The sequence below is a fragment of the Dama dama genome, chromosome 21 (assembly GCF_033118175.1).
Source record: "Dama dama isolate Ldn47 chromosome 21, ASM3311817v1, whole genome shotgun sequence".
NCBI lineage: Eukaryota > Metazoa > Chordata > Mammalia > Artiodactyla > Cervidae > Dama > Dama dama.
In genome coordinates this window covers 72,187,022-72,214,084 of record NC_083701.1, presented here as the reverse complement: position 1 = coordinate 72,214,084, position 27,063 = coordinate 72,187,022, and the positions used below count along the sequence as shown (strand labels likewise).

The 27,063-nt window shown below is 38.2% G+C and overlaps 1 protein-coding gene across 1 annotated transcript in view; it reads right to left on the bottom strand.

Annotated features, from left to right (window-relative positions):
- The window catches only part of MMP16 (matrix metallopeptidase 16), a 386,139-nt gene that overhangs the window by 19,782 nt on the left and 339,294 nt on the right, over positions 1-27,063 (bottom strand). Inside the window, exon 7 of the mRNA XM_061123824.1 lies at positions 21,384-21,522. Within this exon, the coding sequence (XP_060979807.1) occupies positions 21,384-21,522 (139 nt within the window). The remainder of the gene's footprint in view (positions 1-21,383; positions 21,523-27,063) is intronic.

The window sequence follows — 27,063 nt, the reverse complement described above, 5'->3', positions numbered from 1 at the left end:
TTCTTCTAAGATCCACTTTCAACAAAAGACCAAAGTTATCTTTTAAGAAAAGGAAACAGATCATACCCCTTTGTTAACTTAATCACTTTGATGGCTTACTAGTGCACCCAAGCTAAGATCCAAGCCCATCATATAGATTTTCAGTGATACTGTGGGAGTGAGCAAGAAAAACAACATCTCCACTCATGGAGATTAGATCACAGTGAATGGGTATGAAGAAAATTGACCGTAAGTAAGCGAAAAAATAAAGATAATTCCAAAAACAAAAGTGTTATAAAATACAAAAGAAAACCAATAATATCACAATGCTGGGGTGGACTGGGGCTTATTTTCACTGGAGATAAGAAAGATCTCTTTATTTGGGTGACAGGTGAATTGTGACTTGTATAACTGATAAGAACCAACCCATTGAAGATAGCTTGAAAGAGAAAAATCTTGTTAAATTGCTAGAACATTTCTATGTGAAATAGGAAGCCACTGAATAATTCAGTTAAAAATATTTTTATCAGTAGTATGGATTAAGATTGCATCAGTAGAGATGGAAAGGAATCATGATATATTCCAGAGATAGAATTGATAGGCATTGCTGATGGGTTGGCTGTGTGAAATAAAGAAAAGACTGCAGGGAGAAAAATCCTGAAACTCTGACTTTGTAAATGAGAGAATAATAGTGCTGCATAAATAGACAAAGATGACTGGGGTGGATGGGCTGTTGGAGGTTCAAGTCAAAAGTTAGAGAGATCATTTATATTTAAATGAAGAAGTCAAGTAGGCAATTGGATATGTGTTTGAAAATAATAGATTTTCAGTCACAAGCATGAATATGACATTTCTTAATTTATGGTTCATGAGATAATGCAATGGAATACAGAGAGAGAATGACAAATAATTAGGACTGGCCTTCTAGAAACACATGACCCCCAAAGAGATCACATAAGGGAAAAGAGAGGAGTAGGCAAATAGGAAGGAAGTACAGAAGACAAAGAAGGCAGACTAAAGTAAAAGAAACCAAGAATCCAAAGAAGATAGTGGTCATTAATGGCTCTCTCTAGTCCAAATATGTCTTGAAAGCTAAAAATATATGTAGTTAACCACTCAGATTTTCTACAAAGTTGACCTACATGTTCAAATTTGAACTCCTCAAAAGACCTTTCTTCTTGTTTTCTCTGTCTCAATAGATGACACACCAGTTACTGGCTCACATCTGAAACCTCCCTGTTCATAGTCTTTTCTCTCTATCGGATCATTACATGTAACTGCTCTGATTTCATAATTCTTCCTTGAGTTTTCCCCTTGCAGGCCATCCTTGATCCAGGTACTTGGTATGCTTTTCCATCACCCCTTGTGAAGTCAACTGTCTTTTCCACAAGCTCTAAGGTGGGTCTTATTGTTCTCCATAGCCTCCCTCTATTTTACCACTCCAATTCTAGGGCCAGTTAAAACTCTGAAGAGTTATGGAAATATGACTTAGGCAAATGAGAAGAAAGGAGCATAGCCAGCCATGCCTTTATTCTTGTCAGAATGATCCAGGGTGTATTGAGAAACCTTACCACTCAGCAGAAAGTAGGGCTTCCCTGGTGGCTCAGACAAGAAAGTGTTTGCCTGTAGTGTGGGAGACTGGAATTCGATCCCTGGGTTGGAAAGATCCCCTGGAGAAGGAAATGGCAACCCACTCCAGTATTCTTGGCTGGAGAATCCCATGGACAGAGGAGTCTGGTGGGCTACAGTCCATGGGGTGACAAAGAGTCACACATGACTGAGCAACTTCACTTTCTTTTCTTTTAGGTAGTAAAAGGCCTACAGGGTCATGATGTCCCTAGGGCAGCACACACTGTGAGGAAGAAGACATTGAGGAATCAGAGAGATTGACTGAGAGAGAAAGAAGAATGAGATAGATGCAAACAGCAAACCAACAGGAGAGAAAGAAGGAGGCCTCTTAGAGATGGCAGGGGTAGCCAGCTTACGCTCCTGTCATACCAAGTCTTAAACTCAGAGAACTTGCTGGGTTTATTTTCGTTGTTACTGGATGAGAATGTTCAGTGTAAATTTTGACCATCCAAACTTCACACAGATATTAAGTGTGTAAGTCCAAGTCTGCGGGTGAAAGTCCTAGCTTTTAGCCACTGTATCATCCTGTCTTCCAGCCTTGCACCTAAAGAGGAACACTTTTATGTTAGAGCTTATTTTATTCCAAAAGTCTCCTTCCCTGTTTCCCTGCTTCTAGTTAGTCTGCCTCTCTTTTATCTATCTTCTACAAGGTCTTTCTGCAATGTTGCCTTCTACATTTTCCTGGAATGTATGCCTAATTTTATCTCTCTTTTGTTCATGTTTTTCAGAGGCTTCCCACTGCATTTGAGATAAACCCAAATCCAACTATAAGTCATTTCAAGATTCTTCCTAATATGGGTCCCTTATTATGCATTACATTACATTCTGTTTGGCGCCCTTTCTAGAAAACTGGTATGGCTCTTTCAAGACTAAGCTTGACATCATTTGGTGGGCCTCTTGCTTTGCCAGAGCACTCAGCCTTCACTTCTATCATCTTACTTAGTATTCTGCACTTCAATGAATCACACGCCTGTCACCTGCGATTAACTTGAATAGGCTGTGAATAACCTGAGGGCAAACATATCCAATACTATTTTCCTGCAGCACCTTGTATATAATGCCTGGAAAGTAGTATGTGTTTAATAAATGGTTATTGATTGAAATAATCATGTTTGCTGCTGCTAAGTCGCTTCAGTCGTGTCCGACTCTGTGCAACCCCATAGACGGCAGCCCACCAGGCTCCCCCGTCCCTGGGATTCTCCAGGCAAGAACACTGGAGTGGGTTGCCATTCCCTTCTTCAATGCATGAAAGTGAAAAGTGAAAGGGAAGTCACTCAGTCGTGTCCAACTCTTAGTGACCCCATGGACTGCAGCCCACCAGGCTCCTCCGTCCATGGGATTCTCCAGGCAAGAGTACTGGAGTGGGCTGCCATTGCCTTCTCTGAATAATCATGTTTAATATTATACAAATAATTGAATACATTATCTAAATACAATATCTAAAATCTTACATAAAGGGACAATAATGATTACATAAATAATATCTTGGGCTTTAGTCTTGAGTCTTGCTGAGAGAATAAGAAAAATTAATTTTATAACTATCAGAAAGTCTGAGAAACTTTAAAAGCATGAGCCAGTGCTATATTGGAGGATCATTTAAGTGATTATGTTTAACTATTTGTTGGGAAATATTATCATATACATATACACCTCTCCTGAGCCATTGTTTAATCTGAATGCTTTATTTAAAAAAAAAAAAAAATTCCCAAAGGCCCAGGTCACTTCCTTGCCAGAGTTAGTGAAACGGAAAATCCATAGAACTGTTTTCCAGTTTGTTCTATATTTCAGTCTATGGCATGTAAAAAGAAAGCCTTACAATAATGGAAGAAAGAGAATGAAAATCCTGTTCCTTACCTCAACGACTTATGGAATCCATTCCTTTCATCTCACTTTTAATTAGGAAAGAGTATATGGTTTCAATGCCTCCCATGAGAGCTACACAGAATAAAACGTGTACCAGCTAGGCTCTGTGGGTTCTTTTCTCTCCAGCAGAAGCACTTGAGGATGCTTTAGAGCACTTCCTTTTGCTGTTCCTAACCTCTGTGCTTTCCACGAAATCTCTTCACACTTTTCCAGGCGTTCGTTCTGGTGATGCTGCTAGACTCAAGGACATCCAGCTGTCCCATGATTGCAGCACGAGAAAATGTTCGCAGAGATGCAGCTTACATGTTGTCCAGTGTGAGTTAAACATTTAATTATCCAAGTGCTTATTAAGGAAATACAATTGTATGATTTCTTTTGTATCTTGATGAGGCAAGATTTTAACAAAATTGAAATGACTTTGTTCCTATTTTTCAGATTTTGAGTAAGCATGAGAAGTTCATATTCAACTTTTTTTTTTTTTAAACAGGAGAAGTGGATTTTTAAACTACCTTAGAACCAGATGGTCTTGTTCTGTAGGAAAATATTGCCTGTTTGGCAAAAAGAAGGCATTTACTGGATTTCATGTGAGGGTGATTTCTGGAGCAAGTGGAAAAAACTGGTCCTTACTGACATTGTACTTGGCAGGATGCAGAGAAAAATATCAACAAGTCTGAATTAAAGACAGAGAAGCTTTATAAATAAAATGAATAACCTCAAAGAATGTTTGGAGCCTGTGGATACTTTACAGAACACCTATTCCAATAATTTTTCAATGAGATTCACCCAGTGGTCAGTCCATCCGTCCATTCATACATCCATCCATGCATCTATCCATTGAGCCAATGTCTGCTTGTTAAAGGCCTATTATAGCCAGTTACTGAACTAGGAGGTGCAGATACAAAAATACAGGAAATATATCAGGCTCTTGCTTCTCTGGAGCTGAGGGACTGGCACAAGAAACAAACTTGTGCTAATAAGTTTGCAAATAACTAAGCAAATAACACCATAATGCACTTTTAAATCATAAGCTTGTTCCTACAAGAAAAAGCATAGTGTCTAATTACTTTAAAGGATTTTTTTAGAAGGACAGTGCCAACTCAGGAGGCTGAGACTCTTACCTGCTTTCCTAACACCCTTTAACTGAGTAAACCCCTGTTAATGAGAGGTGGGCACTGTATTTTTTACATGCACTGGGTCAAAAGAAATGGTTGAGAATGCAGTCTAACACACTTATTTTATAAGTCAAAAAGTGCTCTGCTTAAAATCACACAACCAGTTGCTAATAGATTTGTACTACAATCCATGTCTTTTAATTCAGTGCTTAATTTACTAATGCAAATTGACTTTCAAAACAGAATATGTTTACACTCTGTCTGGCTTTCAGAACTCCTGATGATTTCACGCTTCCTTCCCCCTTTATCAACGAATCACTCTGCATTTATTATTGGAAGTGTTTATTAATTAGCCCACTGTATTGTGCTCATGCCTTGCTCACTGTATCCTCAGTAATTAGATACTTTCTAAATTATTAATTTTTAAAAGAATTGTATTTTTGTCTCCTCACAGTCTACAAAACTCTATTTATATGTTTATATTTTGTATCTTCTATTACAACAGTGGTCAGTACACTAGAGCCACCTGATGCTATCTCTTTTTGTAAATAAAGTGTTATCTAAACACAGAAACACTAAGTCATTAACAAACTATCTGATCTGCTCTTTCCCTACAATGATAGCATTTAGTAACTATCATAGAGACCATATGATCTACAAAGCCAAAAGTGTTTACTATTTGACCTTTTACAGAAAGGATTAGAACATAAATTTCATATCAGCTGGCTTTTCTTCATACAAATAAGCCTGTACTTGGATTACCCAACAATTGTGCTTATTTGGCCGATTACTGTTCAACACTGATATGTTCTTTGAGAACACTACACTTTTTTAATTATCATAAATAATACATTCTTTATTAGACTGCATGACTAATACACTTTCACTGTGACTTAGTGAAACATTCAGTAGCTTTGAAATCAGATAGAACTAGGGGATGATTGTTCTACCAATTATTAGCTGTGAGCTCTTGGGCAAGTCACTAAATCTGAGCCTTCCTTTCCTGGTTTATACATAAAATACTGATACCTCTCATTCAGAGTTCTGGAAACAATGATAGATCAAATGCATAATATATTCACACTCATAGCACTCAATAAATGGTACTTCTTATTATATAACACAATGTTTTGCTGAACAAATTTGCTTTCTACTTACTCAAATAAATAATGTCAATAATCAATGATTACTGATTGATATCAGTGCCTAATTATTTGAATTAAGTTTTAATTTCTATATTGTTATTCAAGAAATGTGAATAAAGGCTGGAGGCCATGTGTTACCAGCATTTATTATCAAGTACTCAGAGAATTTTGCATACTTAAGCAAATGCGGCAGAGGGTGAGGTATGTAGCTTAGGCCTGCCTTGAAGAAAGAACTGGCCATTCAGCTGAAAACCTCTGGATCTGACAGCTGAGCCAAGCAGTCAGCTGAGTGCCTTTGATCAGGTAATGCTCTGCTCGGCAGCGTCCAGGCAATGACTGAGCACTAAGGCAGGTACTAAATTCTGGCCATTTTTGCCCTATGGGGACCTCTCCAGTGGGCAAGTTTTGCTTGGAGCTCCTTATCGGGTTTGCCAAAACTCTGCCAGTTCTGTCTACTCCCTGTTTACCTTTAACAGGTTTTCCTCTCTCCCTTTGAGTTTATCTTAGTGTTGGCTTCCCAGGGAACTCAAACTCTAACACAATAAAGAAAGGGATGTGACAGACGTGTTTGAAAATGAGGAACATTTAGACACACAAACACTATAGATGAAAAATATTGCAGTTGGAAGTAAAAATGAAAACAGCCGTAAGAAAAGCGTACCATATACAGTGGTCCTACATGCAGGGCAGCAAAGGAGACACAGATGTAAAGGACAGACTTTTGGACTCTGTGGGAGAAGGCGAGGGTGGGATGATTTGAGAGACTAGCACTGAAACATGTACTTTACCATATGAAGAACAGAAGACCAGTGCAAGTTCCATGCAAGAAGCAGGGCACCCAAAGCTGGTCCTCTGGGACAACCCAGAGGGATGGGGTGGGGAGGGAGGTGGCTGGGGGGTGCAGGGTGGGGGGACACGTGTATAACTGTGGCTGATTCATGTCAATGTATGGAAAAAAATCACAATATTGAAAGCAATTATCCTCCAATTAAAATAAATTAATGGAAAAAAAAAGCATGCCATAGACATTGAAGAATTATAAATCAGTAGAGGAAATATATCACAGGAGATTTTCAAATATTAAACATTTAACCCCTTGCTTTAGATGGCAACTTCATATCAATATAAAATATAATAATTAATATTAAAATTCTCTGAATATTTTAAATATTTTAATTTAAAAAATAGCACAGTTTACACATTATAAATCTATTATTATGTACACCAAGGCCACTGAATGTAAAATTTCCTAATCTAGTGTAACTTTTTAAGCATCAATCTTCCATTATTTCCTATAGAGAAATAAGTAATCTTTATATTCACCTATTTATTAAAAGATGTTTTAGATTATGCATTTTACTATGTAAGAAACAACATATTTCTACCCTAAATGAACTTCATTAGCACTTCCTAAACCACACAATTGCACTCATCTCACACGCTAGTAAAGTAATGCTCAAAATTCTCCAAGCCAGGCTTCAATAATACATGAACCGTGAACTTCAAGATGTTCAACCTGGTTTTAGAAAAGGCAGAGGAACCAGAGATCAAATTGCCAGCATCCACTGGATCATCGAAAAAGCAAGAGAGTTCCAGAAAAACATCTATTTCTGCTTTATTGACTATGCCAAAGCCTTTGGCTGTGTGGATCACAATAAACTGTGGAAAATTCTTCAAGAGATGGGAATACCAGACCACCTGACCTGCCTCTTGAGAAACCTGTATGCAGGTCAGGAAGCAACAGTTAGAACTAGACATGGAACAACAGACTGGTTCCAAATAGGAAAAGGAGGACGTCAAGGCTGTATATTGTCACCCTGCTTGTTTAACTTATATGCAGAGTACATCATGAGAAACGCTGGGCTGGAAGAAGCACAAGCTGTAATCAAGATTGCCGGGAGAAATATCAATAACTTCAGATATGCAGATGACACCATTCTCATGTCAGAAAGTGAAGAGGAACTAAAAAGCCTCTTGATGAAAGTGAAAGAGGAGAGTGAAAAAGTTGGCTTAAAGCTCAACATTCAGGAAACTAAGATCATGGCATTTGGTCCCATCACTTCATGGGAAATAGATGGGGAAACAGTGTCAGACTTTATTTTTTTGGGCTCCAAAATCACTGCAGGTGGTGACTGCAGCCATGAAATTAAAAGACGCTTGCTCCTTGGAAGGAAAGTTATGACCAAATTGGATAGCATATTTAAAAGCAGAGACATTACTTTGCCAACAAAGGTCCATCTAGTCAAGGCTATGGTTTTTCCAGTGGTCATGTATGGATGTTGAGAGTTGGATGGTGAAGAAAGCTGAGCGCCAAAGAATTGATGCTTTTGAACTGTGGTGTTTGAGAAGACTCTTGAGAGTCCCTCGGACTGCAAGGAGATCCAACCAGTCCATCCTAGAGGAGATCAGTCCTGGATGTTCATTGGAAGGACTGATGCTGAAGCTGAGACTCCAGTACTTTGGCCATGTCATGCGAAGAGTTGACTCATTGGAAAGGACCCTGATGCTGGGAGGGATTGGGAGCAGGAGGAGAAGGGGAGAACAGAGGACGAGATGGCCAGATGGCATCACTGACTCAATGGACATGAATTTTGGTAAACTCTGAGAGTTGGTGACGGACAGGGAGGCCTGGCGTGCTGTGATTCATGGGGTCGCAAAGAGTTGGACATGACTGAGCGACTGAACTGAACTGAACTGAAAGCTTTCAAGAGTGAAAGAGGGATAAAGAAATTGCAGTTAATGAGCTTCTGAAGTAAATTAATAATGCAAGTCACATAAACCATTTCTTAAGCAAACAGTATTCTTTTTTATCATCTTCTAGTACTGCATATTTTAGACAACTCTTTGCTTTTGATATGGGCCTCCCTTGTGCCTCAGCTGTAAAGAATCCACCTGCAATGCAGGCGACCTGGGTTCAATTCCTAGGTTGGGAAGATCCCCTGGAGAAGGAAAAGGCTGCCCACTTCAGTATTCTGGCCTGGAGAATTCCATGGACTGTATGTATAGTCCATGGGGTCGCGAAGAGTCGGACACGGCTGAGTGACTGTCACTTCACTTTACTTCCCTTCACTTTTGATACAAGTCTTTTGTATGTCTTCCTTATTCCCAAACTTTATTCCCTTCCTCTTTTCTGCCTCAGATAGTTTAGTTCCTATTCTATAAGTGATTTTTGCCTTTTGAAATGAAATTGTCAAAAAGGACGATAAATTCTGCTTAAAGGTTATTGATTGATAACAATGAGACAACTTTTGAGACAACTACTGAACTACTTAATTTTGATTCCTGCTGATTTGGACAAGCCAAAGGTGTTTTTTAAATTTATGTCTGATTCTCGAAGGACATTGTACCAGTTCAGTTTCTAACATAGATTTTTGATATTATCAACTCATAACCATTCAGTCTGAACATGACTAATCATTGAGAATATAAACATCTGGCTTGATCATCCTTACAAAACATTATTATACTGGATATTAGTGACATTAGGACAGCTGCCTAGCACAAAGTGTGTAACAAGTTAAGTTGCTGGAGCAAACCATATTACTTCCTGAGATGTGATGCATTTTCTATTTCTAGGGCTTTCTCATGAAATAAGCCAATTTTTGAAGATACATAAAAGAGAATGATTCAAAAAAAAAAAAAAAGAGAATGATTCAGTTTAACAGCTGTCATGTCAAGGGATAGGGGTTCTGTTTAGACATCACTATTCTAAAAAAAAAAAAGTTGGCTTAAAGCTCAACATTCAGAAAACTAAGATCATGGCATCCCGTCCCATCACTTCATGGCAAATAGATGGGGAAACAGTGGAAATAGTGGCTGACTTTAATTTTTGGGCTACAAAATCACTGCAGATGGTGACTGCAGCCATGAAATTAAAAGACGCTTACTCCTTGGCAGGAAAGTTATGACCGACCTAGACAGCATATTAAAAAGCAGAGACATTACTTTGCCAACAAAGGTCCATCTAGTCAAGGCTATGGTTTTTCCAGTAGTCATGTACGGATGTGAGAGTTGGACTATAAAGAAAGCTGAACGCAAAGAATTCATGCTTTTGAACTGTGGTGTTGGAGAAGACTCTTGAGAGTCCCCTGGCCTGCAAGGAGATCCAACCAGTCCATCCTAAAGGAGATCAGTCCTGGATGTTCATTGGAAGGACTGATGGTGAAGCTGAAGCTCCAATACTTTAGCCACCTGATGCAACGAAATGACTCATTTGAAAAAGCCCTGATGCTGGGAAAGACTGAGGGAGGGAGAAGGGGGTGACAGAGGATGAGATGGTTGGATGGCATCACTGACTCAACAGGCATGAGTTTGAGTAAACTCTGGGAGTTGGTGATAGACATGGTGGCCTGGCATGCTGCAGTTCACGAGGTCACAAAGAGTCAGACACGACTGAGCAACTGAACTGAACTGAACTGATTCTAAACAGTGCCGGGAATGCCATGTGACAGTCACATGTAGCAAGCCATGAAGCTGGCTAGCATTGAGCAGAAGGGCCTGTAGTTTATACATCCAGCTTTTGTCATTGTTGTTCAGTCATTTAGTCATGTCTGACTCTGCGACCCCACAGACTGCAACTGGCCAGCCTCCCCTGTCCTTTGCTGTTTCCCAGAGCTTGCTTAAACTCATGTCCATTGACTTGGTGATGCCATCCAACCATCTCATCCTCTGTCTTCCGCTTCTCCTCCTGCCTTCAATCTTTCCCAGCATGAGGGTCTTTTCCAATGAGTCAGTTCTTTGCATCAGGTGGCCAAACTATTGGAGCTTCAGTGTCAGCATCAGCCCTTCCAATGAACATTCAGGGTTCGTTTCCCTTTAGATTGACTGGTTTGATCTCCTTGTAGTCCAACGGACTCTCAAGAATGTTCTTCAGCACACAATTCAGATCAGTTCTTCAGTGCTCAGTCTTCCTTATGGTCCAGCTTTCACATCTGTACAGGACTACTGGAAAAACCACAGCCTTGACTATATGGACCTTTGTCAGCAAAGTGATGTCCCTGATTTTTAATACACTGTCTAGGGTTGCCATAGTTTTCTTTTCAAGGAGCAAGTGTCTTTTAATTTCATGGCTGCAGTCACCATCGACAGTGATCTTGGAGCCCAAAAATATAAAATCTGTCAGTGCTTCCACTTTCCCCCTCTATTTGCCATGAAGGGACAGGACTGGGCCCCATAGTCTAAGTTTTTTGAATGACTTAAGTTGTTTTCATTTCACGCCAGCTTTTTCACTCTCCTCTTTCACCCTCATCAAGAGGCTCAATATCATTCATTACTAGAGAAATACAAATTACAACTACAGTGAAATATGATCTCATAATGAGCAGAATGGCCATCATCAAAACATCTACAAACAATAAATGCTGGAGAGGGTGTGGAGAAAAAGGAACCCTCTAACACTGTTGGTGGGAATGTAAATTGATACAGCCCCTGTGTAAGACAGTATAGAGATTCCTTAAAAAACTAGGAATAAGAATACCATTTGACACATCAATCCCACTACTAAGCATATACTCTGAGGAAATAAAAATTGAAAAAGACACATGTACCCCAATGTTCATAGCAACACTAATTAAAATAGCTAGGGCATGGGAGCAGCCTAGATGTCTCATTGACAGATCAATGGATAAAGTTGTAGCATATACATAAAATGGGGTATTACTCAGCCATATAAAGGAACATATTTGATTCAGTTGTAAGGAGCTGGATCAACCTAGAGCCTAATTATACAGAGTGAAGTGAGTCAGAAAGAGAAAAACAAATACTGCATATTAATGCATATATATGGAATCCAGAAAGATGGTACTCATGAACCTATTTGCAGAGCAGCAACAGAGACACAAACAGAGAGAACAGATTTATCAACATGAGCTTAGTTCTTCACTTTCTGCCAATAGATTTCATCTGCACATCTGAGGTGGTTGATATTTCGCCCAGTAATCTGTTTTTTTTTAAATATTTATTTATTTTTATTTGAAGGATAATTGCTGCACAATATTGGGCTGGCCTCTGCCATACATCAACATGAATCAGCCATAAGCACACATATGTCCTCTGCTTCCTGAAGCTCCCTCCCACCTCTTCCCACCCTTCTGGGTTGTGACAGAACCCTGGTTTGAGTTCCCTCAGGCACACATCTGATTCCCACTGGCTATCCATTTTACACACGGTAGTGTATATGTCTCCGTGCTAGTCTCTCCATTCAGACCACCCTCTCCTTCCTCCCCCCAGCCCATGTCGATAAATCTGTTCTCTATGTTTGTGTCTCCACTGCTGCTCTGCAAATAGGTTCATCAGTACCATCTATCTAGATTCCATATATATGCATTAATATATGGTATTTGTTTTTCTTTCTGACTCACTTCACTCTGTATAATTAGGCTCTAGGTTGATCCAGCTCCTTACAAGTGAATCAAATGTGTTCCTTTATATGACTGAGTAATATTCCATTTTATGTATGTACCACAACTTTATCCATTGATCTGTCAATGAGACATCTAGGCTGCTTCCATGCCCTAGCTATTGTAAATAGTATTGCTATGAACATTGGGGTACGTGTGTCTTTTTTCAATTTTGATTTCCTCAGAGTATATGTTTAGTAGTGGGATTGATGTGTCATATGGTATTTTTATTCCTAGTTTTTTAAGGAATCCCTATACTGTATTCCATGGTGGCTGTATCAATTTACATTCCCTTTTCTCCACACCCTCTCCAGCATTTATCGTTTGTAGATGTTTTGATGACGGCCATTCTGCCTGGTATGAGATGATATTTCACTGTAGCTGTAATTTGCATTTCTCTAATAACAAGTGATACTGAGCATCTTTTCATGTGTTTATAAGCCATCTGTATATCTCTTTTGGAGAAATGTCTGTTTAGGTCTTTGCCCACTTTTTGATGTGTGTTCTTTTTTTTCCTGGTATTCTGTTGTAAGAGTTTCTTATATAGTTTGGAAATTAACCCTTCATTAGTTGCTTCATTTGCTAAAATTTCCCCTCATTCTCAGGGCTGTCCTTTCACCTTTGCTTATAATTTCCTTTGCTGTGCAAAAGCTTTTAATTAGGTCTCACTTGTTTATGTTTGGTTTTATTTCCATTACTCTGGAAGGTGGGTCATAGAGAATCTTGCTGTGATTTATACCACACAGTGTTCTGCCTATGTTTTCCTCTAAGAGTTTTACAGTTTCTGGCCTTATGTTTAGGTCTTTAATCTACTGTAATCAACCATATGGTGTTAGGAAGTGTTCTAATTTCATCCTTTTACATGTAGCTGTCCAGTTTTCCCACCACCATTTATTGAAGAGGCTGTCTTTGCCCCATTGTATATTCTTGCCTCCTTTGTCAAAAATAAGGTACCCATAGGTGCATGGGTTTATCTCAAGGCTTTCTATCATGTTCCATTGGTCTATATTTCTGTTTTTGTGCCTCCAGAAAACTTGATTTCAGCTTGTGATTCATCCAGCCTCTCATTTTGCATGATATATTCTGTATATAAGTCAAATAAGCAGGGTGACAATATACAGCCTTGACTGTACTCCTTTACCAATTTGGAACCAGTCTGTTGTTCCATGGCTGGTTCTAACTGCTGCTTCTTGACCTGCATACAGGTTGCTCAGAAGACAGTTAGGGTGGTCTTGTGTTCCCATCTTTTTAAGAATTTTCCACAGTTTGTTTTGATTCACACAGTTCAGTGCTTTAGTGTAGTCAATGAAGCAGAAGTAGATGTCTTCCTGGAATCTCCTTGCTTTCTCTATGAGCCAGGTGGAATCTCCTTGTTTTCTCTATGGTCCATCAAATGTTGCCAATTTGATCTTTGGTTCCTCTGCCTTTTCTAAACCCAGCTGTACTGGAAGTTGTTGGATCACTAACTGCTGAAGCCTAGCTTGAAGGATTTTGAGCATAACCTTAGTAGCATGTGAAATGAGCACAACTGTACGGTAGCTTGAGCATTCTTTGGCATTGTTTTTCTTTGGGATTGGAATGAAAAACGACCTTTTCTAGCTTTACACTCGACTATATGCAGCCACACTGAATAGTATGTTGACCAGTGAAGGGAGATATTAAGAACTGGCTTCTAAGAAAAAACTAAACCTACATATGTGAGGTTGACAAGAAAATTCCTTAACATATTAATATTTATATTCATACTTATACCTTGGTTCATTATGCAAAAAATGTGATAAAATGGTAAAATATAAATAGAAAATAAAAATAAGACTAAAGAAATTAGGAGAGAGAGAAAAGTAGAACAGATGCTGATGATATAAAATAACAAAGATGAAGTTATTCATAATGTTGGCTTCAATATATTTTACATGTCATTTCTAGTAGAAACACTTACTGGAAAATACATTACAATCATTGTAAATTGTGACGCTGAAATTAAATTGTCATTATATAAAGTTTTAAATATGATGTCTGTAGTAAATGGATTAATTCTATATTAATATTTAGTTAATTTCTCATGTTACTGTTCTCAGTGGGACAAGAACTTTAACCACGAAGAGAGGTGGTTGGGGAATAAGGCATCTGTGCCATCAGGGACAGACTGCTTGATTATCACTGGGTTTAAGTAAGTGACTGAATCATAAAAGCAAATTTGGATGCTCATAATTAATACGCTATGGAACAATGAAGGAATACAATTTTACCACCCATGGTCATCAATATTCTTAAATTAATGAAATAGTTGCTGAAACTATTCCAACGTAAACTGAGGTAACAAGCAATAAACAGCACATGTTTGCAACAAATAATTTAAGCTTCAATATATGTATATCCAATGTATGTACATATTGGATACATACAATCAAAATACAATTTAAATACAATCAAATAATACAATCAAAATAATGAAAATATTCATCATCCTGAAATGTTTTCTTATGCCCCTCTCCATCTGTTATAGCTCAAATCTACCCTATTTTTTCCTCAGGCACCCACTGAGGTACCTACTATTACCAGAGATTAGTTTGTACTTTCTAGAATTTTATGTTAACGTAACAGTACAACATGTATTCTTTTTGTCTGAATTTTTAAACTCAGCATAATTATTTGAGCTTCATTCATTTATAGTATGAATCAGTACTTCATCCCTTTTTATTGTTGAGAAGTATTCTGTTACATAGATATACCATTGTTTGTTTATCCATTCACCTATTTAAGATATATGAATACATTCCAGTTTTTATCACAAATATGTCTGCTTTGAGTATTTGTGTATATGTTTTTGCACAAGTGTTTTCATTTATCTTGGGAAAATTTCTGATTGCAATGGTATCTATATGCTTAAGTTTTAAAGGAATTGTCAATTTGGCAGGGTTATTTTTGCTTGGTCAGTCTTTTTAAATTTAGTCATTGTAACAAATGTATTTCTCATAGAGGTTTTGATTTATATTTCCCTAATGACTAACATTGCTTAGCATCTTTTCATGTGTTTTCTTGGCATCCATATATCATCCTTGTTAAAGTTTCTGTTCAAATCCTTTGCTCATTTCTGAATTGCTTGTTTTCTTTCTATTGAATTTTGAGAGTTCCTTACATATGCTGGATACAAATCTTTCATAATATATGTGGTTTTCAAATATTGTCTCTTCACTGATGGCATGTCTTTTTATACTCTTGGTGTCATTGAAGAGAATGTTGATGTTGTCCAATTTACCATTTTCTTTTATGAATTGTGATTTTGGCATCAAATATAAGAAATTTTGGCTCAAGTCAAAGTCATGTATATTTTAATCCTGTTTTTTTTTCCCTAGTTGTTTCATAGTTATGTGTCTCACATTTAGGTTTGAACCACTTAGAAATAATTTTTACATATGGTGCAAGGTATGGATTAGAGTTTTTTTTCTTTGCATGTGAATATTCCATGCTTTCAGCACCTTTTGTTGAAAAATTATGTTTTCCCCACTAAATGTCCTTTGCACTATTGTGAGAAATTACTTGTTCATATATATTTTTAGTTTATTTCTGGATTCTCTATGTTATATACATATATATTCCAATAAATATATATAATTTATTCTATTATATATATATATATTTGTCTGTCTTTACACCAATGTCATGCTCTTTTGACTAATATCACTTTAAAGTAAGACTTGAGGGAATACCCTGGCAGTCCAGTGGTTAGGAATCCAATAAATTTGGCAGGATTCAACTTCTCAAACCCATAAATGAGGCATATTTGTCCATTTATTTGTCTTCTTTAGTTTCATTTAGCAATTGTTTCTTGTAGTTTTCAGTGTATAGGCGATCCACATGTTATTTGGCTTTATCCCTAAATATTTGGCATTTTGATGCCTTTGTAATTTGCCTCTGTAATTTTTTTAAAAAATTTCAATTATTGATTACTGTTTGCTAATATGTGATGGGAGACAATTCTCCATAGGTCACTTGCTTCTCAGCACACCTCATGAGCAGAGGCAGTGGTGTCTTTCTTTTGGACTTTAGTTCCAAAGATGTTAATATATCAACAATCTTGGGTTATCAAGAAAGATTCTCTCTCCATAGTAAAGGGAGGATATGCTTACTTTTCAATAAAATAAACAAAATGCCTACTTCTGGGGAAATTTAGGCAGTTTACAGCTGTTATAAAACATGTAGATTTGCTAAGCTTGGGGGGTCCTCTCCGCATATTTGATTACAAGTATTTCAGTGGGCAAATTTCACATCACCCTTTGAGAACTGGGGCTCAGGGAACTCATACAAACAGCTACTTCTTTTGATCCTCTCTTTTTCTCTGAGCCAGGAGTTTCATACCTTCTGCCAACATTCATGAAAGTGTGGTAGGCTAACTTGTTAGCTTAGGGTAAAATTTCAGACTCTTCACAGTCTTGAAAACATATAGAAATACAATTAATTTTTGCATGATAGTCTTATATCTTGCAATCTTGCTAAACTCACTGATCAATTATAGATAAATGGCTGATGGCATCCAATTTTCTACATAGACAACCACATTGTCTGTGAATACTGTTTTACTTCATGTTTTTTACAGTAGATAAAACATCCAGTACAGTATTGAATGGGGCTTCCCAGGTGGCATGGTGGTAAAGAATCTGTCTGCCAATGCTGGAAATGCCAGAGATGTGGGTTCGATCCCTGGGTTGGGAAGATCCCCTGGAGTAGGAAATGCTAATCCATTTCAGTTTTCTTGGCTGGAAATTCCATGGACAGAGGTACCTGGTGGGCTACAGTCCATGGGGTCACAGAGAGTCAGACATGACTGAGCACACATGCACAAAATATTGAATAGAATTGGCAAGTGTGGATACATTTGTCTTATTCCTGATCTTATGGGGAAGTCAGATGCTGTGAATTTTTCCTGATTATGTGGATATGTTTATATCCCTATAACTATTCTTGACCTTAGTTTTAGGACTGTTACTTCAAAACAGTTTGACTACTTCAGGTGTTTTAAGATTTGTCAGGGAGGAAGGGAACAGTGCCCCTTCTAGGATAAGTATTCCCCACTACCGAGGCAAGAGTCTGCTCGGGGCTCTGTTCAGTGTGCGTGGACAACCCGCGACTGGCGGCAGCAAGTGCTCATGTCAGCCCTCTGTGAGTTTCAGCCCGTGCTTCTTTTATGTCCATTGCGTGATTCTCTCTCCAGACTTCAGCTGCACGCTTACACACATATGGACCAATTATCTCTCTCACACCTCAGGAGTCTCCGCCGCAAAACTCCGCGTCTCCAGTCTGCACAGCTCTCTCCTCTGATTACTCTGTCTTGTTGACTGCACGCAGCTCACTCCCCTTGACTCTCACTCTGTCCTCAACCGAGAGCATCTTTTGAGCTCTACCTGGATTCTTAGGTGTTGGTCCATAGCCTAGAATTCTTTCAAGACAGGAAACTGGGAAAACTTCTAGGCTTATTTCTCTTTGTTTTTAACTCTGAAGATTCACTACCTTTCTTGATGTCCAATGTCATGAAAATTATTGTTTTATATGCTTTGTCCAATTTTTAGTGGTTTTAGGTGGAAGGTCAAATCTGATCCCTGTTGTTACATATTAGCTGGAAGCAAAGTCAACCCTTATACTACATCTTTACATATCAAAAAGCAATAAAATTCTATTAAGAATATAAAATTGACTACATCTATAGATGCTTTTATAACTGTATATTGATAACTTCCACTGCATAAGGCAGGAGGTGCAGGGAGGGTCAGGAAGATCCCCTGGAGGTGGAAGTGGTAACTCACTTCAGTATTCTTGCCTAGAAAACCCCATGGACAGAGGAGCCTAGTGGGCTACAGTCTATAGGGCTGCAAAGAGTCAGTGACTGAGCACGCACACACATAATACATATCAGAAGAGAAAAACACAAAGGAAAAACAAGGAGAAAGAAACAGAGAGAATGAGGACCAAGAAAAGAACAACTTGGAGAAGAAGAATTCTTAAATACGTTAGTAACAGTTATCCAGGATGACGGGAGGCTGAGACCAACTTGTATAGAGCTGTGAATACAAACCCAGATTCGAACTCGTGTTTTATACTTCATCAATTCAATAATTATTTGTTTAGTGTTTACTACATTCCAGACATTGATTATAACAGAGTTCAGCAAACTAGGACAAGCATCCTGTTTTTTGTACAGCCCACCATCTAAGAAGAGTATTTACATTATTTGAAGGTTGAAAAATATAAAAGGATATGTAATAGAGATGGTACAGGCTTCAAAGGCTAAAATATTTGCTATTTGGTCATTACAGAGAAAAGTTTGTCAACTCCTGGTTTGAGGTATTGGAGACAGCAGTATTAAAATGAAAAAAAAAATAATAAAAGAAATAGAGATCTGGACCTTATGAGCCAATATTCCAGTGAGAAGGATACAGATGAGCGATAAATAAGTGAAGCATATAGTTTGCCAGATGATATGTAAAAAATTAAACAGGGAGGGAAGTTAGATTGCTAGAGATGAAGTGGTCTCAATGTCCCAGAGCAAGTTGACGATGATGGTCTTGAGATGAAAGAGATGATCTGATTACCTACACTTTGAGGTGATAGAGGCCATTATGGTGGCAAGCTGGGACAGGGATTTTGATTGTAATTGCTGCAAGAAAGATAAGAAAGGGGGTGGTGTGTCACCCGAAGCCCAGAGTTCTGGGACTCAATTCTCCTGACAATAATGAGATAGATACCAGAAAAAAGTTTAGTCTTAAGGGAAGCAACCAGAGCTTCTGGCTCCCTCTGGATAAGCAATGGCATTTGGAATAAAGGAGCTGCATGTTCACAACTTTATCTGAAGGTAATGTGAGAAGGAAGCATCATAGCAGGGTCCTTGGAGTGGCAAGCTTTTAAGGTTAGAGATTTCTTTATACTGACAGTGTATCAAGAGACACCACTGATAAGCTAAACATTCAAAAGTATATATGTGAGAAGAGACAGAATTGTTCTGATGTTAGCATCTCAACGTAAGAAACACCATACTGAGTCAAATCAATATTTAACCGTATCACTCTTATTAAAATGTCTGTTGAGCACCTACTATGCACCCAACACTGCTCCGGGCACTGAAAATACAGCCGTGTGCCAGAAAATAGAAACCAGTTCCATCTGTCAGGAAATTTACATTTGAATGCCACAGGTAATTTCACATTTTTGCAAGGGCTGGTGCAAGCTGGAAGATACTGCTTTAAATGGAGTAGACAGGGAGTGCACTCTGAAGAGATCCCTTTTATGCCAACTGTTGAAAGATGAAAAGGAGCCAGCCATTCCAGAGTGAGGGAGTGAGGAGACGCAACATGGATAAAAAGTGAGAAGGCCCTGCGGCAATAAAGAGCTGAAGGAACACTGATTCAGGACTGTGGCAGTCTCTCCTCAGGCTGTTTTGTCAGAGAGCACTATTGATCCTGGGATGAGACGGGACCCCCTGGGACAGCCCTCCAGCCGTAGGCTACCTAGGGCTTATTCTTCCCCCTTTTTTTTTTTTTTTTTTTTTGCTGCTACCACACACAGGACTGAAGAAAGCATAGGGGAGGATGATTTTTCCCCAGATATCATGGCTCTGAGATTCAGACCCTTCAGATGCATCCTTTCTTTGTCTGCAATGGTACAGTACACGTCTACTTCCTTTATACACTTACTATAGAGAACAGGAGGGCAATACTATCAATAGTAATCGTACCACCAGCAGCAATAGTTGGCATTTATGAGGGCTTACTTGTACCAAGCACTTTACATGTACTCTTAATTTACTCTTCAATTCTGAGATGTGGAACACTAGTACCACCATTTTCCAGGTGGAGAAACCGAGGCACACGGAAAATTGAGCAGCTGTGTAGTTCATATAGCTAGTAAGTGCTCAAAATTAGCAATATGACTTCAGGACCATGGTTTCTTATAATTAATATACTATACCCCCTCTTTCTCAAGTTATAATTTGTAAAGATAAAATAAATTCTGAGTATATACCTTGATTTTATGTGGGTGGTTTGGACTTCACTTAAAATATGACAAGTATCTCGCAAATCTTGTATTTTCATTACTCTCATCACCACAACAAATTCTTCTAGTTTGGTCCTGAGAATAATTGCTTTATTTGGTTAAGATTCCTTTTTCTTTTCCCTCAGTCTCAATCCTTATTTAAGCTTATTCTCAGTCCTTTAGACTCTTAAGTAACCCATTCAGTCACATTCATTCTGCATTCTACTTTTCCTCAAGTCAACTCAAACTTGGTCTCTTCATAGTTCTTTTAATCCTTCAACTCAGTCAGTCTCTTTTCCCTGGGCCCTCTGACCCCAACAGACTCAAGATCTTCAAGATTTATTGTTTTGAATATTAGCAAAAGAATCCGCCTGCAATGCGGGAGACCTGGGTTCAATCCCTGGGTTAGGAAGGTCCCCCTCCAGTATTCTCGTCTGGAAAATCCTCATGGACAGAGGAGCCTGGCGGGCTACAGTCCATGGGTCACAAAGAGTCAGACCTGACTGAGCAACTAAGCGCAGCACAACTTTAGAAGACGGGAGTACCAGTCACTTGACTTAAATTCAGTTTAATTTAATTCAAATAATCTCACGTTTGCATGCTAGACATTAGTATTTGTGTAACTGAAATTTGTCACTCAGATAAATAAGAAACAACAAATTTTACTGGGTAAAATGATTGGGTGACTTTTTTCTACTCATAAGTTTTTCTTATCTTTATGAGTCATTTCTTAGTTTATTGAAAACTATTTAACATAAATTGACTAAATCATGTAAAGAGATTAAGTTGACTAAATTACACTGAAGAGATTATATATGAAAATAAGTGAAATGAACTTCATTGTGTAAAAACAGCAAGCAATCCCAAATACTCTTAAAAAAATACCAAATACCTGAGAAAAATTACTTTTAATTAGTTAATTAATTTATTTGTATATTTATTTCTCTGGTGCCTTTAGGCCAAATCTAAAAATTCTAAGTGATCACAGTGCCTCCTAAATGTGACTTACAAATGGGGATATTGTATGAGAAAACATAAATTAGAGAATTAAAAATTATCTTTGATCTTGCTTCATTTATATTTGTAGCTAACATATGTGGTTCATTTTATAGAATGAATTAGCTACCTAAACTCACACAACAGGTTTTAATTATTCATCCCTATGTGTACAACACGGCCCTGGACAACGTGACCAGGATACAACAGAGCGAGACACGGGAAATATCCCTTACCTTTAAAGAAGACAAAATTCCCATCACTGTTTTCATAAACTGCATCAATGCTAGGAGGCAAGCCCCGCCAGAAGTAAGTAATTTGCATGGGGTATCCATCCATCACCCTGTTGTTTCTGACTCGCCAAAACCACTGGTCCTGCAAAGCAAACAGAAGCAACTTTCAACAGGAGCGAGGCCTCCAGGAATTTCCCTGTCCTATGGTTTACTGCTTTTACAGGTAAGTAGTGCAGTTATCACTGTCCTATACCAGAACAGTCAAATGAACAGTTTAACAACTTGCCCACTAGGATCACAAAGATTCTTGTAGTAAACTACCCAGGGTCTAATCTGTGCATTGTGGCTTAAAAGATAACGTAAAAATACTCAATCTTAGCAGTTTACATTGTCTCTAAATGGAAAAACAAAGGTAGCACAGACAAGACCCTGCCAGATTTGTGGATTAAGTGACCTTTCCAAAATATGAAAGCGGCATAGCAACACATATGCACCTTTGTATTTATAGATATATTCAAGGTCTCTACACCTAAAGTGCTGCGATAAAATAGAGAGGCCATACCTCCTAGTATGCCCATGTTATGCTACTGTCTCACGCAATTATAAATAGAGTCCTCTTTCACCTTCAAATGTATCCTGGTTTGGACAATAAATTATACTGTCATTATATATATAAATTGTCACAGTGTAATTTATCCAGTGTAAATTACACTGAACAAAGGAATCTTGAAGGAAGATCATTAGAGTGGATTAAAGCATAGGTCAATTGCTTCTCCTATTTGCTGTCATAATAACCTATACTTCATTCAGTCATAACACAGGTCATTTTATATTAAATGTGTTTACTATTATCACCAGTAAATTATGTATGTGTCTTGCCCCAAAGCAGATATTTATGAATATTTTTTAGACAAAACACAATATATTTTTCACCATAAATTCTGACTAAGGGCAAAAACTATCCCCCCAAAAGGTATATCTGATGACATTAAATTGTTTTCTATTGAAAATTTTGGAATAATTTAGAGACGATCCAAAATGTTTTAATACTAGGAAAAAAAGGCATATTTTAAAAATTAGCGTCCAATAAATTAAAATTAAATATTTCATTACATTTCAGTATTTACAAGCAAGGTTTCATTGGAAATTATGTGGCTGTTGTTAAGTTGCTAAGTCATACATTACTTCTTGTGACCTCATAGACTATAGCATGTCAGGCTCTTTTTGCCTCCACCAACTCCCAGAATATACTCAATTTCATGTTCACTGAGCTGCTGATACTATCTAACCATCTTATCCTCAGCCACCTCTTCCACCTTTTGTCTTCAATGGTTCCCAGCATGAAGGTCTTTCCCAATGAGTCGGCTCTTCGCATCAGATGGCCAAAGTATCAGCTTCAGCATCAGTCTTGCCAATGCATATTCGGGGTTGATTTCCTTTAGGATCGACTGGTTCAAAGGACTCTCAAGAGTCTTCTCCAGCACCACAATTTGAAAGCATCAATTCTTTAGTCCTCAACCTTCTTTAAGGATAAATTCTCATAATCCATACCTGACTAGTGGAATCAGCTTAGTCACTCAGTCATGTCTGATTCTTTGAGACCACATGGACTACAGCACACCAGGCCTCCCTGTCCATCACCAACTCCTGGAGTTTACTCAAACTCATGTCCATTGAGTTGGTGATGCCATCCAACCATCTCATCCTCTGCTGTCCCCTTCTCCTCCTGCCTTCAATCTTACCCAGCATCAAGGTCTTTTCCAATGAGTCAGCTCTTCGCATCAGGGGGCCAAAGTATTGGAGCTTCAGCTTCAGTATCAGTCATTTCAATGAATATTCAGGACTGATTTCCTTTAGAGTGGACTGGCTGGATCTCCTTGCAGTCCAAGGGACTCGAGAGTCTTCTCCAACACCACGTTCGAAAGTATTAATTCTTTGGTGCTCAGCTTTCTTTATAGTCCAACTCTCACATCCATACATGACTACTGGAAAAACCATAGCTTTGACTAGACAGACCTTTGTTGGCAAAGTGATGTCTCCACTTTTTAATATGCTGTCTAGGTTAATCACAGCTTTCCTTCCATGGAGCAAGTGTCCCTTCATTTCATGGATGCAGTCACCATCTTCAGTGATTTTGGAGCCCAAGAAAATAAAGTCTGTCACTGCCTTCACTTTCTCCCCTTCTATTCACCATGAAGCGATGAGATGGGATGCCATGATCTTAGTTGTTTAATGTTGAGTTTCAAGCCAGCTTTTTCACCTTTCTCTTTCAACCTCCTCAAAAGGCACTTTACTTCCTGACTTCACTTTCTGCAATTAGAGTAGTATGATCTACATATCTGAGGTTGCTGATATTTCTCCAAGGAAACTTGATTCCAGCTTGTGATTCATCTAGCCCAGCATTTAGCATGATGTACTCTGCATATTACTAGAGAGCTCTTCAAGAAAATTAGAGATACCAAGGGAACATTGCATGTGAAGAGGGACACAATAAAGGACAGAAGTGGCATGTTGTTAACCTCCTGTTCATCACTTCTGTACTATCAGGCAGCTTGAATTGATAAATGTTTTGATCAACATGCAGGAGGTACACTTATGTGATTTTAAGATACAAATTATTTCATGAAAATATTGATCTAATAAAATATATATGGGCAGTAAGGCCCAGAGTGTAATGTCAATAGTATGTGGACACATGATATTCTGATAATTTAAAACAAAAACAAAAAAAGCATTTTGGTCTGTCTGCAACAGGGGTTTGTAACTGAGTGTTAAAGTCATTCCAATCTCCATTTAAAACATTTTAAGATTATGGTAATATATATCCTAAAATAAATAAAAATTGCTGTATACTACTGGATTCTAACAAAGAAATAACTGACTATAATTATTTATGGAACAATTAAACAAAACAAAAAGCTCTCTAAGCTGAAGAATAGGAAGAAATCGGATGAAAAGTCCTGGGAATATAATCCAACTTTTCTCAGAGAAGCACTTCACATTGCTAGCATCTCCCCACAATTCAGACAGGCCAACGGCTCTTTGGGACAAACAGGCTGCAGTCTGAAGATAAGAATACAACCCAAATGCCACTAACGAAGGAAGAAACGAAATTTCTGCCTCAAGATAAGCAGAGCCAATCTGCAGATCTTTTCAAGGTAATACAGAAGCACAGGTGAGTTTGTGACTACTTTTCACAGACAGTAGCCTTGGCAGAGAGTCATATATATTGTAGATGCTCCAGTTCTGATTCTCCTCAGTATATCTGCAACTTCTCTGCTTAGCAGGATTCAGTGGTAAGAATAATTAAGCAAGCTTTCTGTCACAGAGGATGTAAATGCGCACCATGATCACTATAGATTACCATTTCACAAACAGGGCCTTGTGACTAATTTTCCAAGAGAATATATTTAAAATGAGATTTAGATGTCTGTGCAGATCTTCCTTCCAGAGGAAACCTTCTCTGACCACCTTATCTAAAACTGAAATCCCTCATTCCACCCCCTACACTGGCTTTTACTCTCCTCTTCCTGTTTTTTCATCATTGATTACATTTACCCCTGTTTTATACAATACATGTTTTACTTATTTTTCTTTCATTCTCTCTCATCTAGAATACAAGCTCAATGATGGCAAACTGGTCTGTCTTTTGTTTCCTTATGGCTTCCTATTTCCCGGGGGAAAAAAAAAAATCACACATGGTAAATATTTCTTGAAAGAAGAAAAAATTAAGGAGGAAAGGGCAAAGTAAAAGTAAGTGAATTTTATTTTTTAAGACAAAAGCTATATAAAAGAACATAAAGGTGCTATGAATGGACAGACGATTAGTGCACATTCCATTTTCTACAAGGGTATGATACATAAAGAACTTTGAACCATGAGCAGATGAAAAATATGTTTTCACCTTTCAAACAATGTAGATTTTGGTTTGGCCTCTGCTGCAAAGGAGAGAATGAGGAATCGTCGCTCTAGAGCCCTGGATTGTTTGCTTGTATCTTGCCTCTGACCTCTTCTTGGCCAGAGTTCTTACAGAAAAGGGAGGAAGGAAGTAGGATACACTAAAAACAATCACAGCCAGCATATTTGTAAAGTCAACTTATGGAAAAGCACCATGCTTAAAAATTGCCAAAGGAATTCATCCCTACTTAAACAGTAATATTTTATTCCAGAAACAAACATTTTGGAGCTTACGCATAGATTTTTCTTTCCATGTCATACGGGACTCAGACATACCCTATTGTTGACCATTAACAAAAAGAATACTAATTTTTAAAACTGAAAAAATGATAATTCTCCCTACATAATACAATACTATAACTATTTGGTTTTATTCCACTTACATAGGCAGAGAATGTGGGCTATGGAGTGTCGCTGTACCAAGTGTGGTTAAACTCGGTACTCAAAGATGCGAGGAGCACGTGAAAAGACATGTGTGTTGACACTGTTTTCTTTTTAGGTCTGATACTTTTTTTTCCCTGTTTCTTTTTGCATCAACTCTTGTTCAGAAACCAGTTTGCACTGATTGTGATGAAGAAAAGGAAAGTTTACTGAAAAACACTTCACTGCCTTTAGGGAAAGGAGCCACAAACTGTAGATTCAATTGTGCCAAACAGTCCTATGACATGTTGCTTCGCCCCCTCTCCTTTGGGATCTGAGGATCGTGAATACTGGCAAGGTGATCTAAATTTTAATTCACATTACCATGTAACTGAGTCGGAAAAAATAGAAAAGATTTTATTCCTCCCACTGAACTAGCAATTCTGGAGTTCTAAAAATATGAACTCTTTAAGAATGTACATTCATCCTAGAAGGGAACAGAGACAAACAATAATTTCAAAAGGCTGTGTGAAATGCTATTATTGCTGCCGCTATAAAATGGGAACTACCATTTAGTGAATATAATGAGCTAGAAAACAGCTGTGCCATTAGCACACCTATCAAGAATTACCATCCCTTTATTTCTGACCTGAAGAAAGATGTCTCATTTACAATAAAAACTATGTTCCTGCTGAATAAAGTACAGGCTGTTTTTTTTTTTTTTTTTCTTTTTTTTTACTCAAGGTAATTGAGAGGGCAGTGTATTCAATTTAGTTTTTTAACCAGCCAATGTAAAATTGTTTCTTCAGTCTTTTTCTATCAACCCATCATGTTTTATTTTCTTCATAATACTTATTGTTCTCTGAAATTATCTTGTTTATACGCTCACCTGTGTCTCATCATAGCGTGTACCTCATCTATCGTATTCAAACACGGCACTTCTCGGTTCTGGAACAAAGCCCAGCCCTGTGTTAACTAAGTGCTCAAAGGCAGAGAAAAGCAGTGAAAGGGAGACAAGAGAGCAAACCTTTTCCTTGGCCTGGGTGAAGGGTCTTGATCTGTCAACACTTAACTGAAATGCCTCCACAGGAAGTTTGCCATAGGCCCTATTTACTGCCCTTAGAGTATCCATATCTACCAAAGTACTTAGATCACTGAACTCAGTTCAGTTGCTCAGTCCTGTCCAACTCTTCGCAACCCCATGGACTGCAGCACACCAGGCCTCCCCGTCCATCACCAACTCCCTGAGCTTGCTCAGACTCATGTCCATTGAGTCAGTGATGCCATCCAGCCATCTCATTCTCTGTTGTCCCCTCTTCCTCCCGCCTTTAATCTTTCCCAGCATCAGGGTCTTTTCAAATGAGAT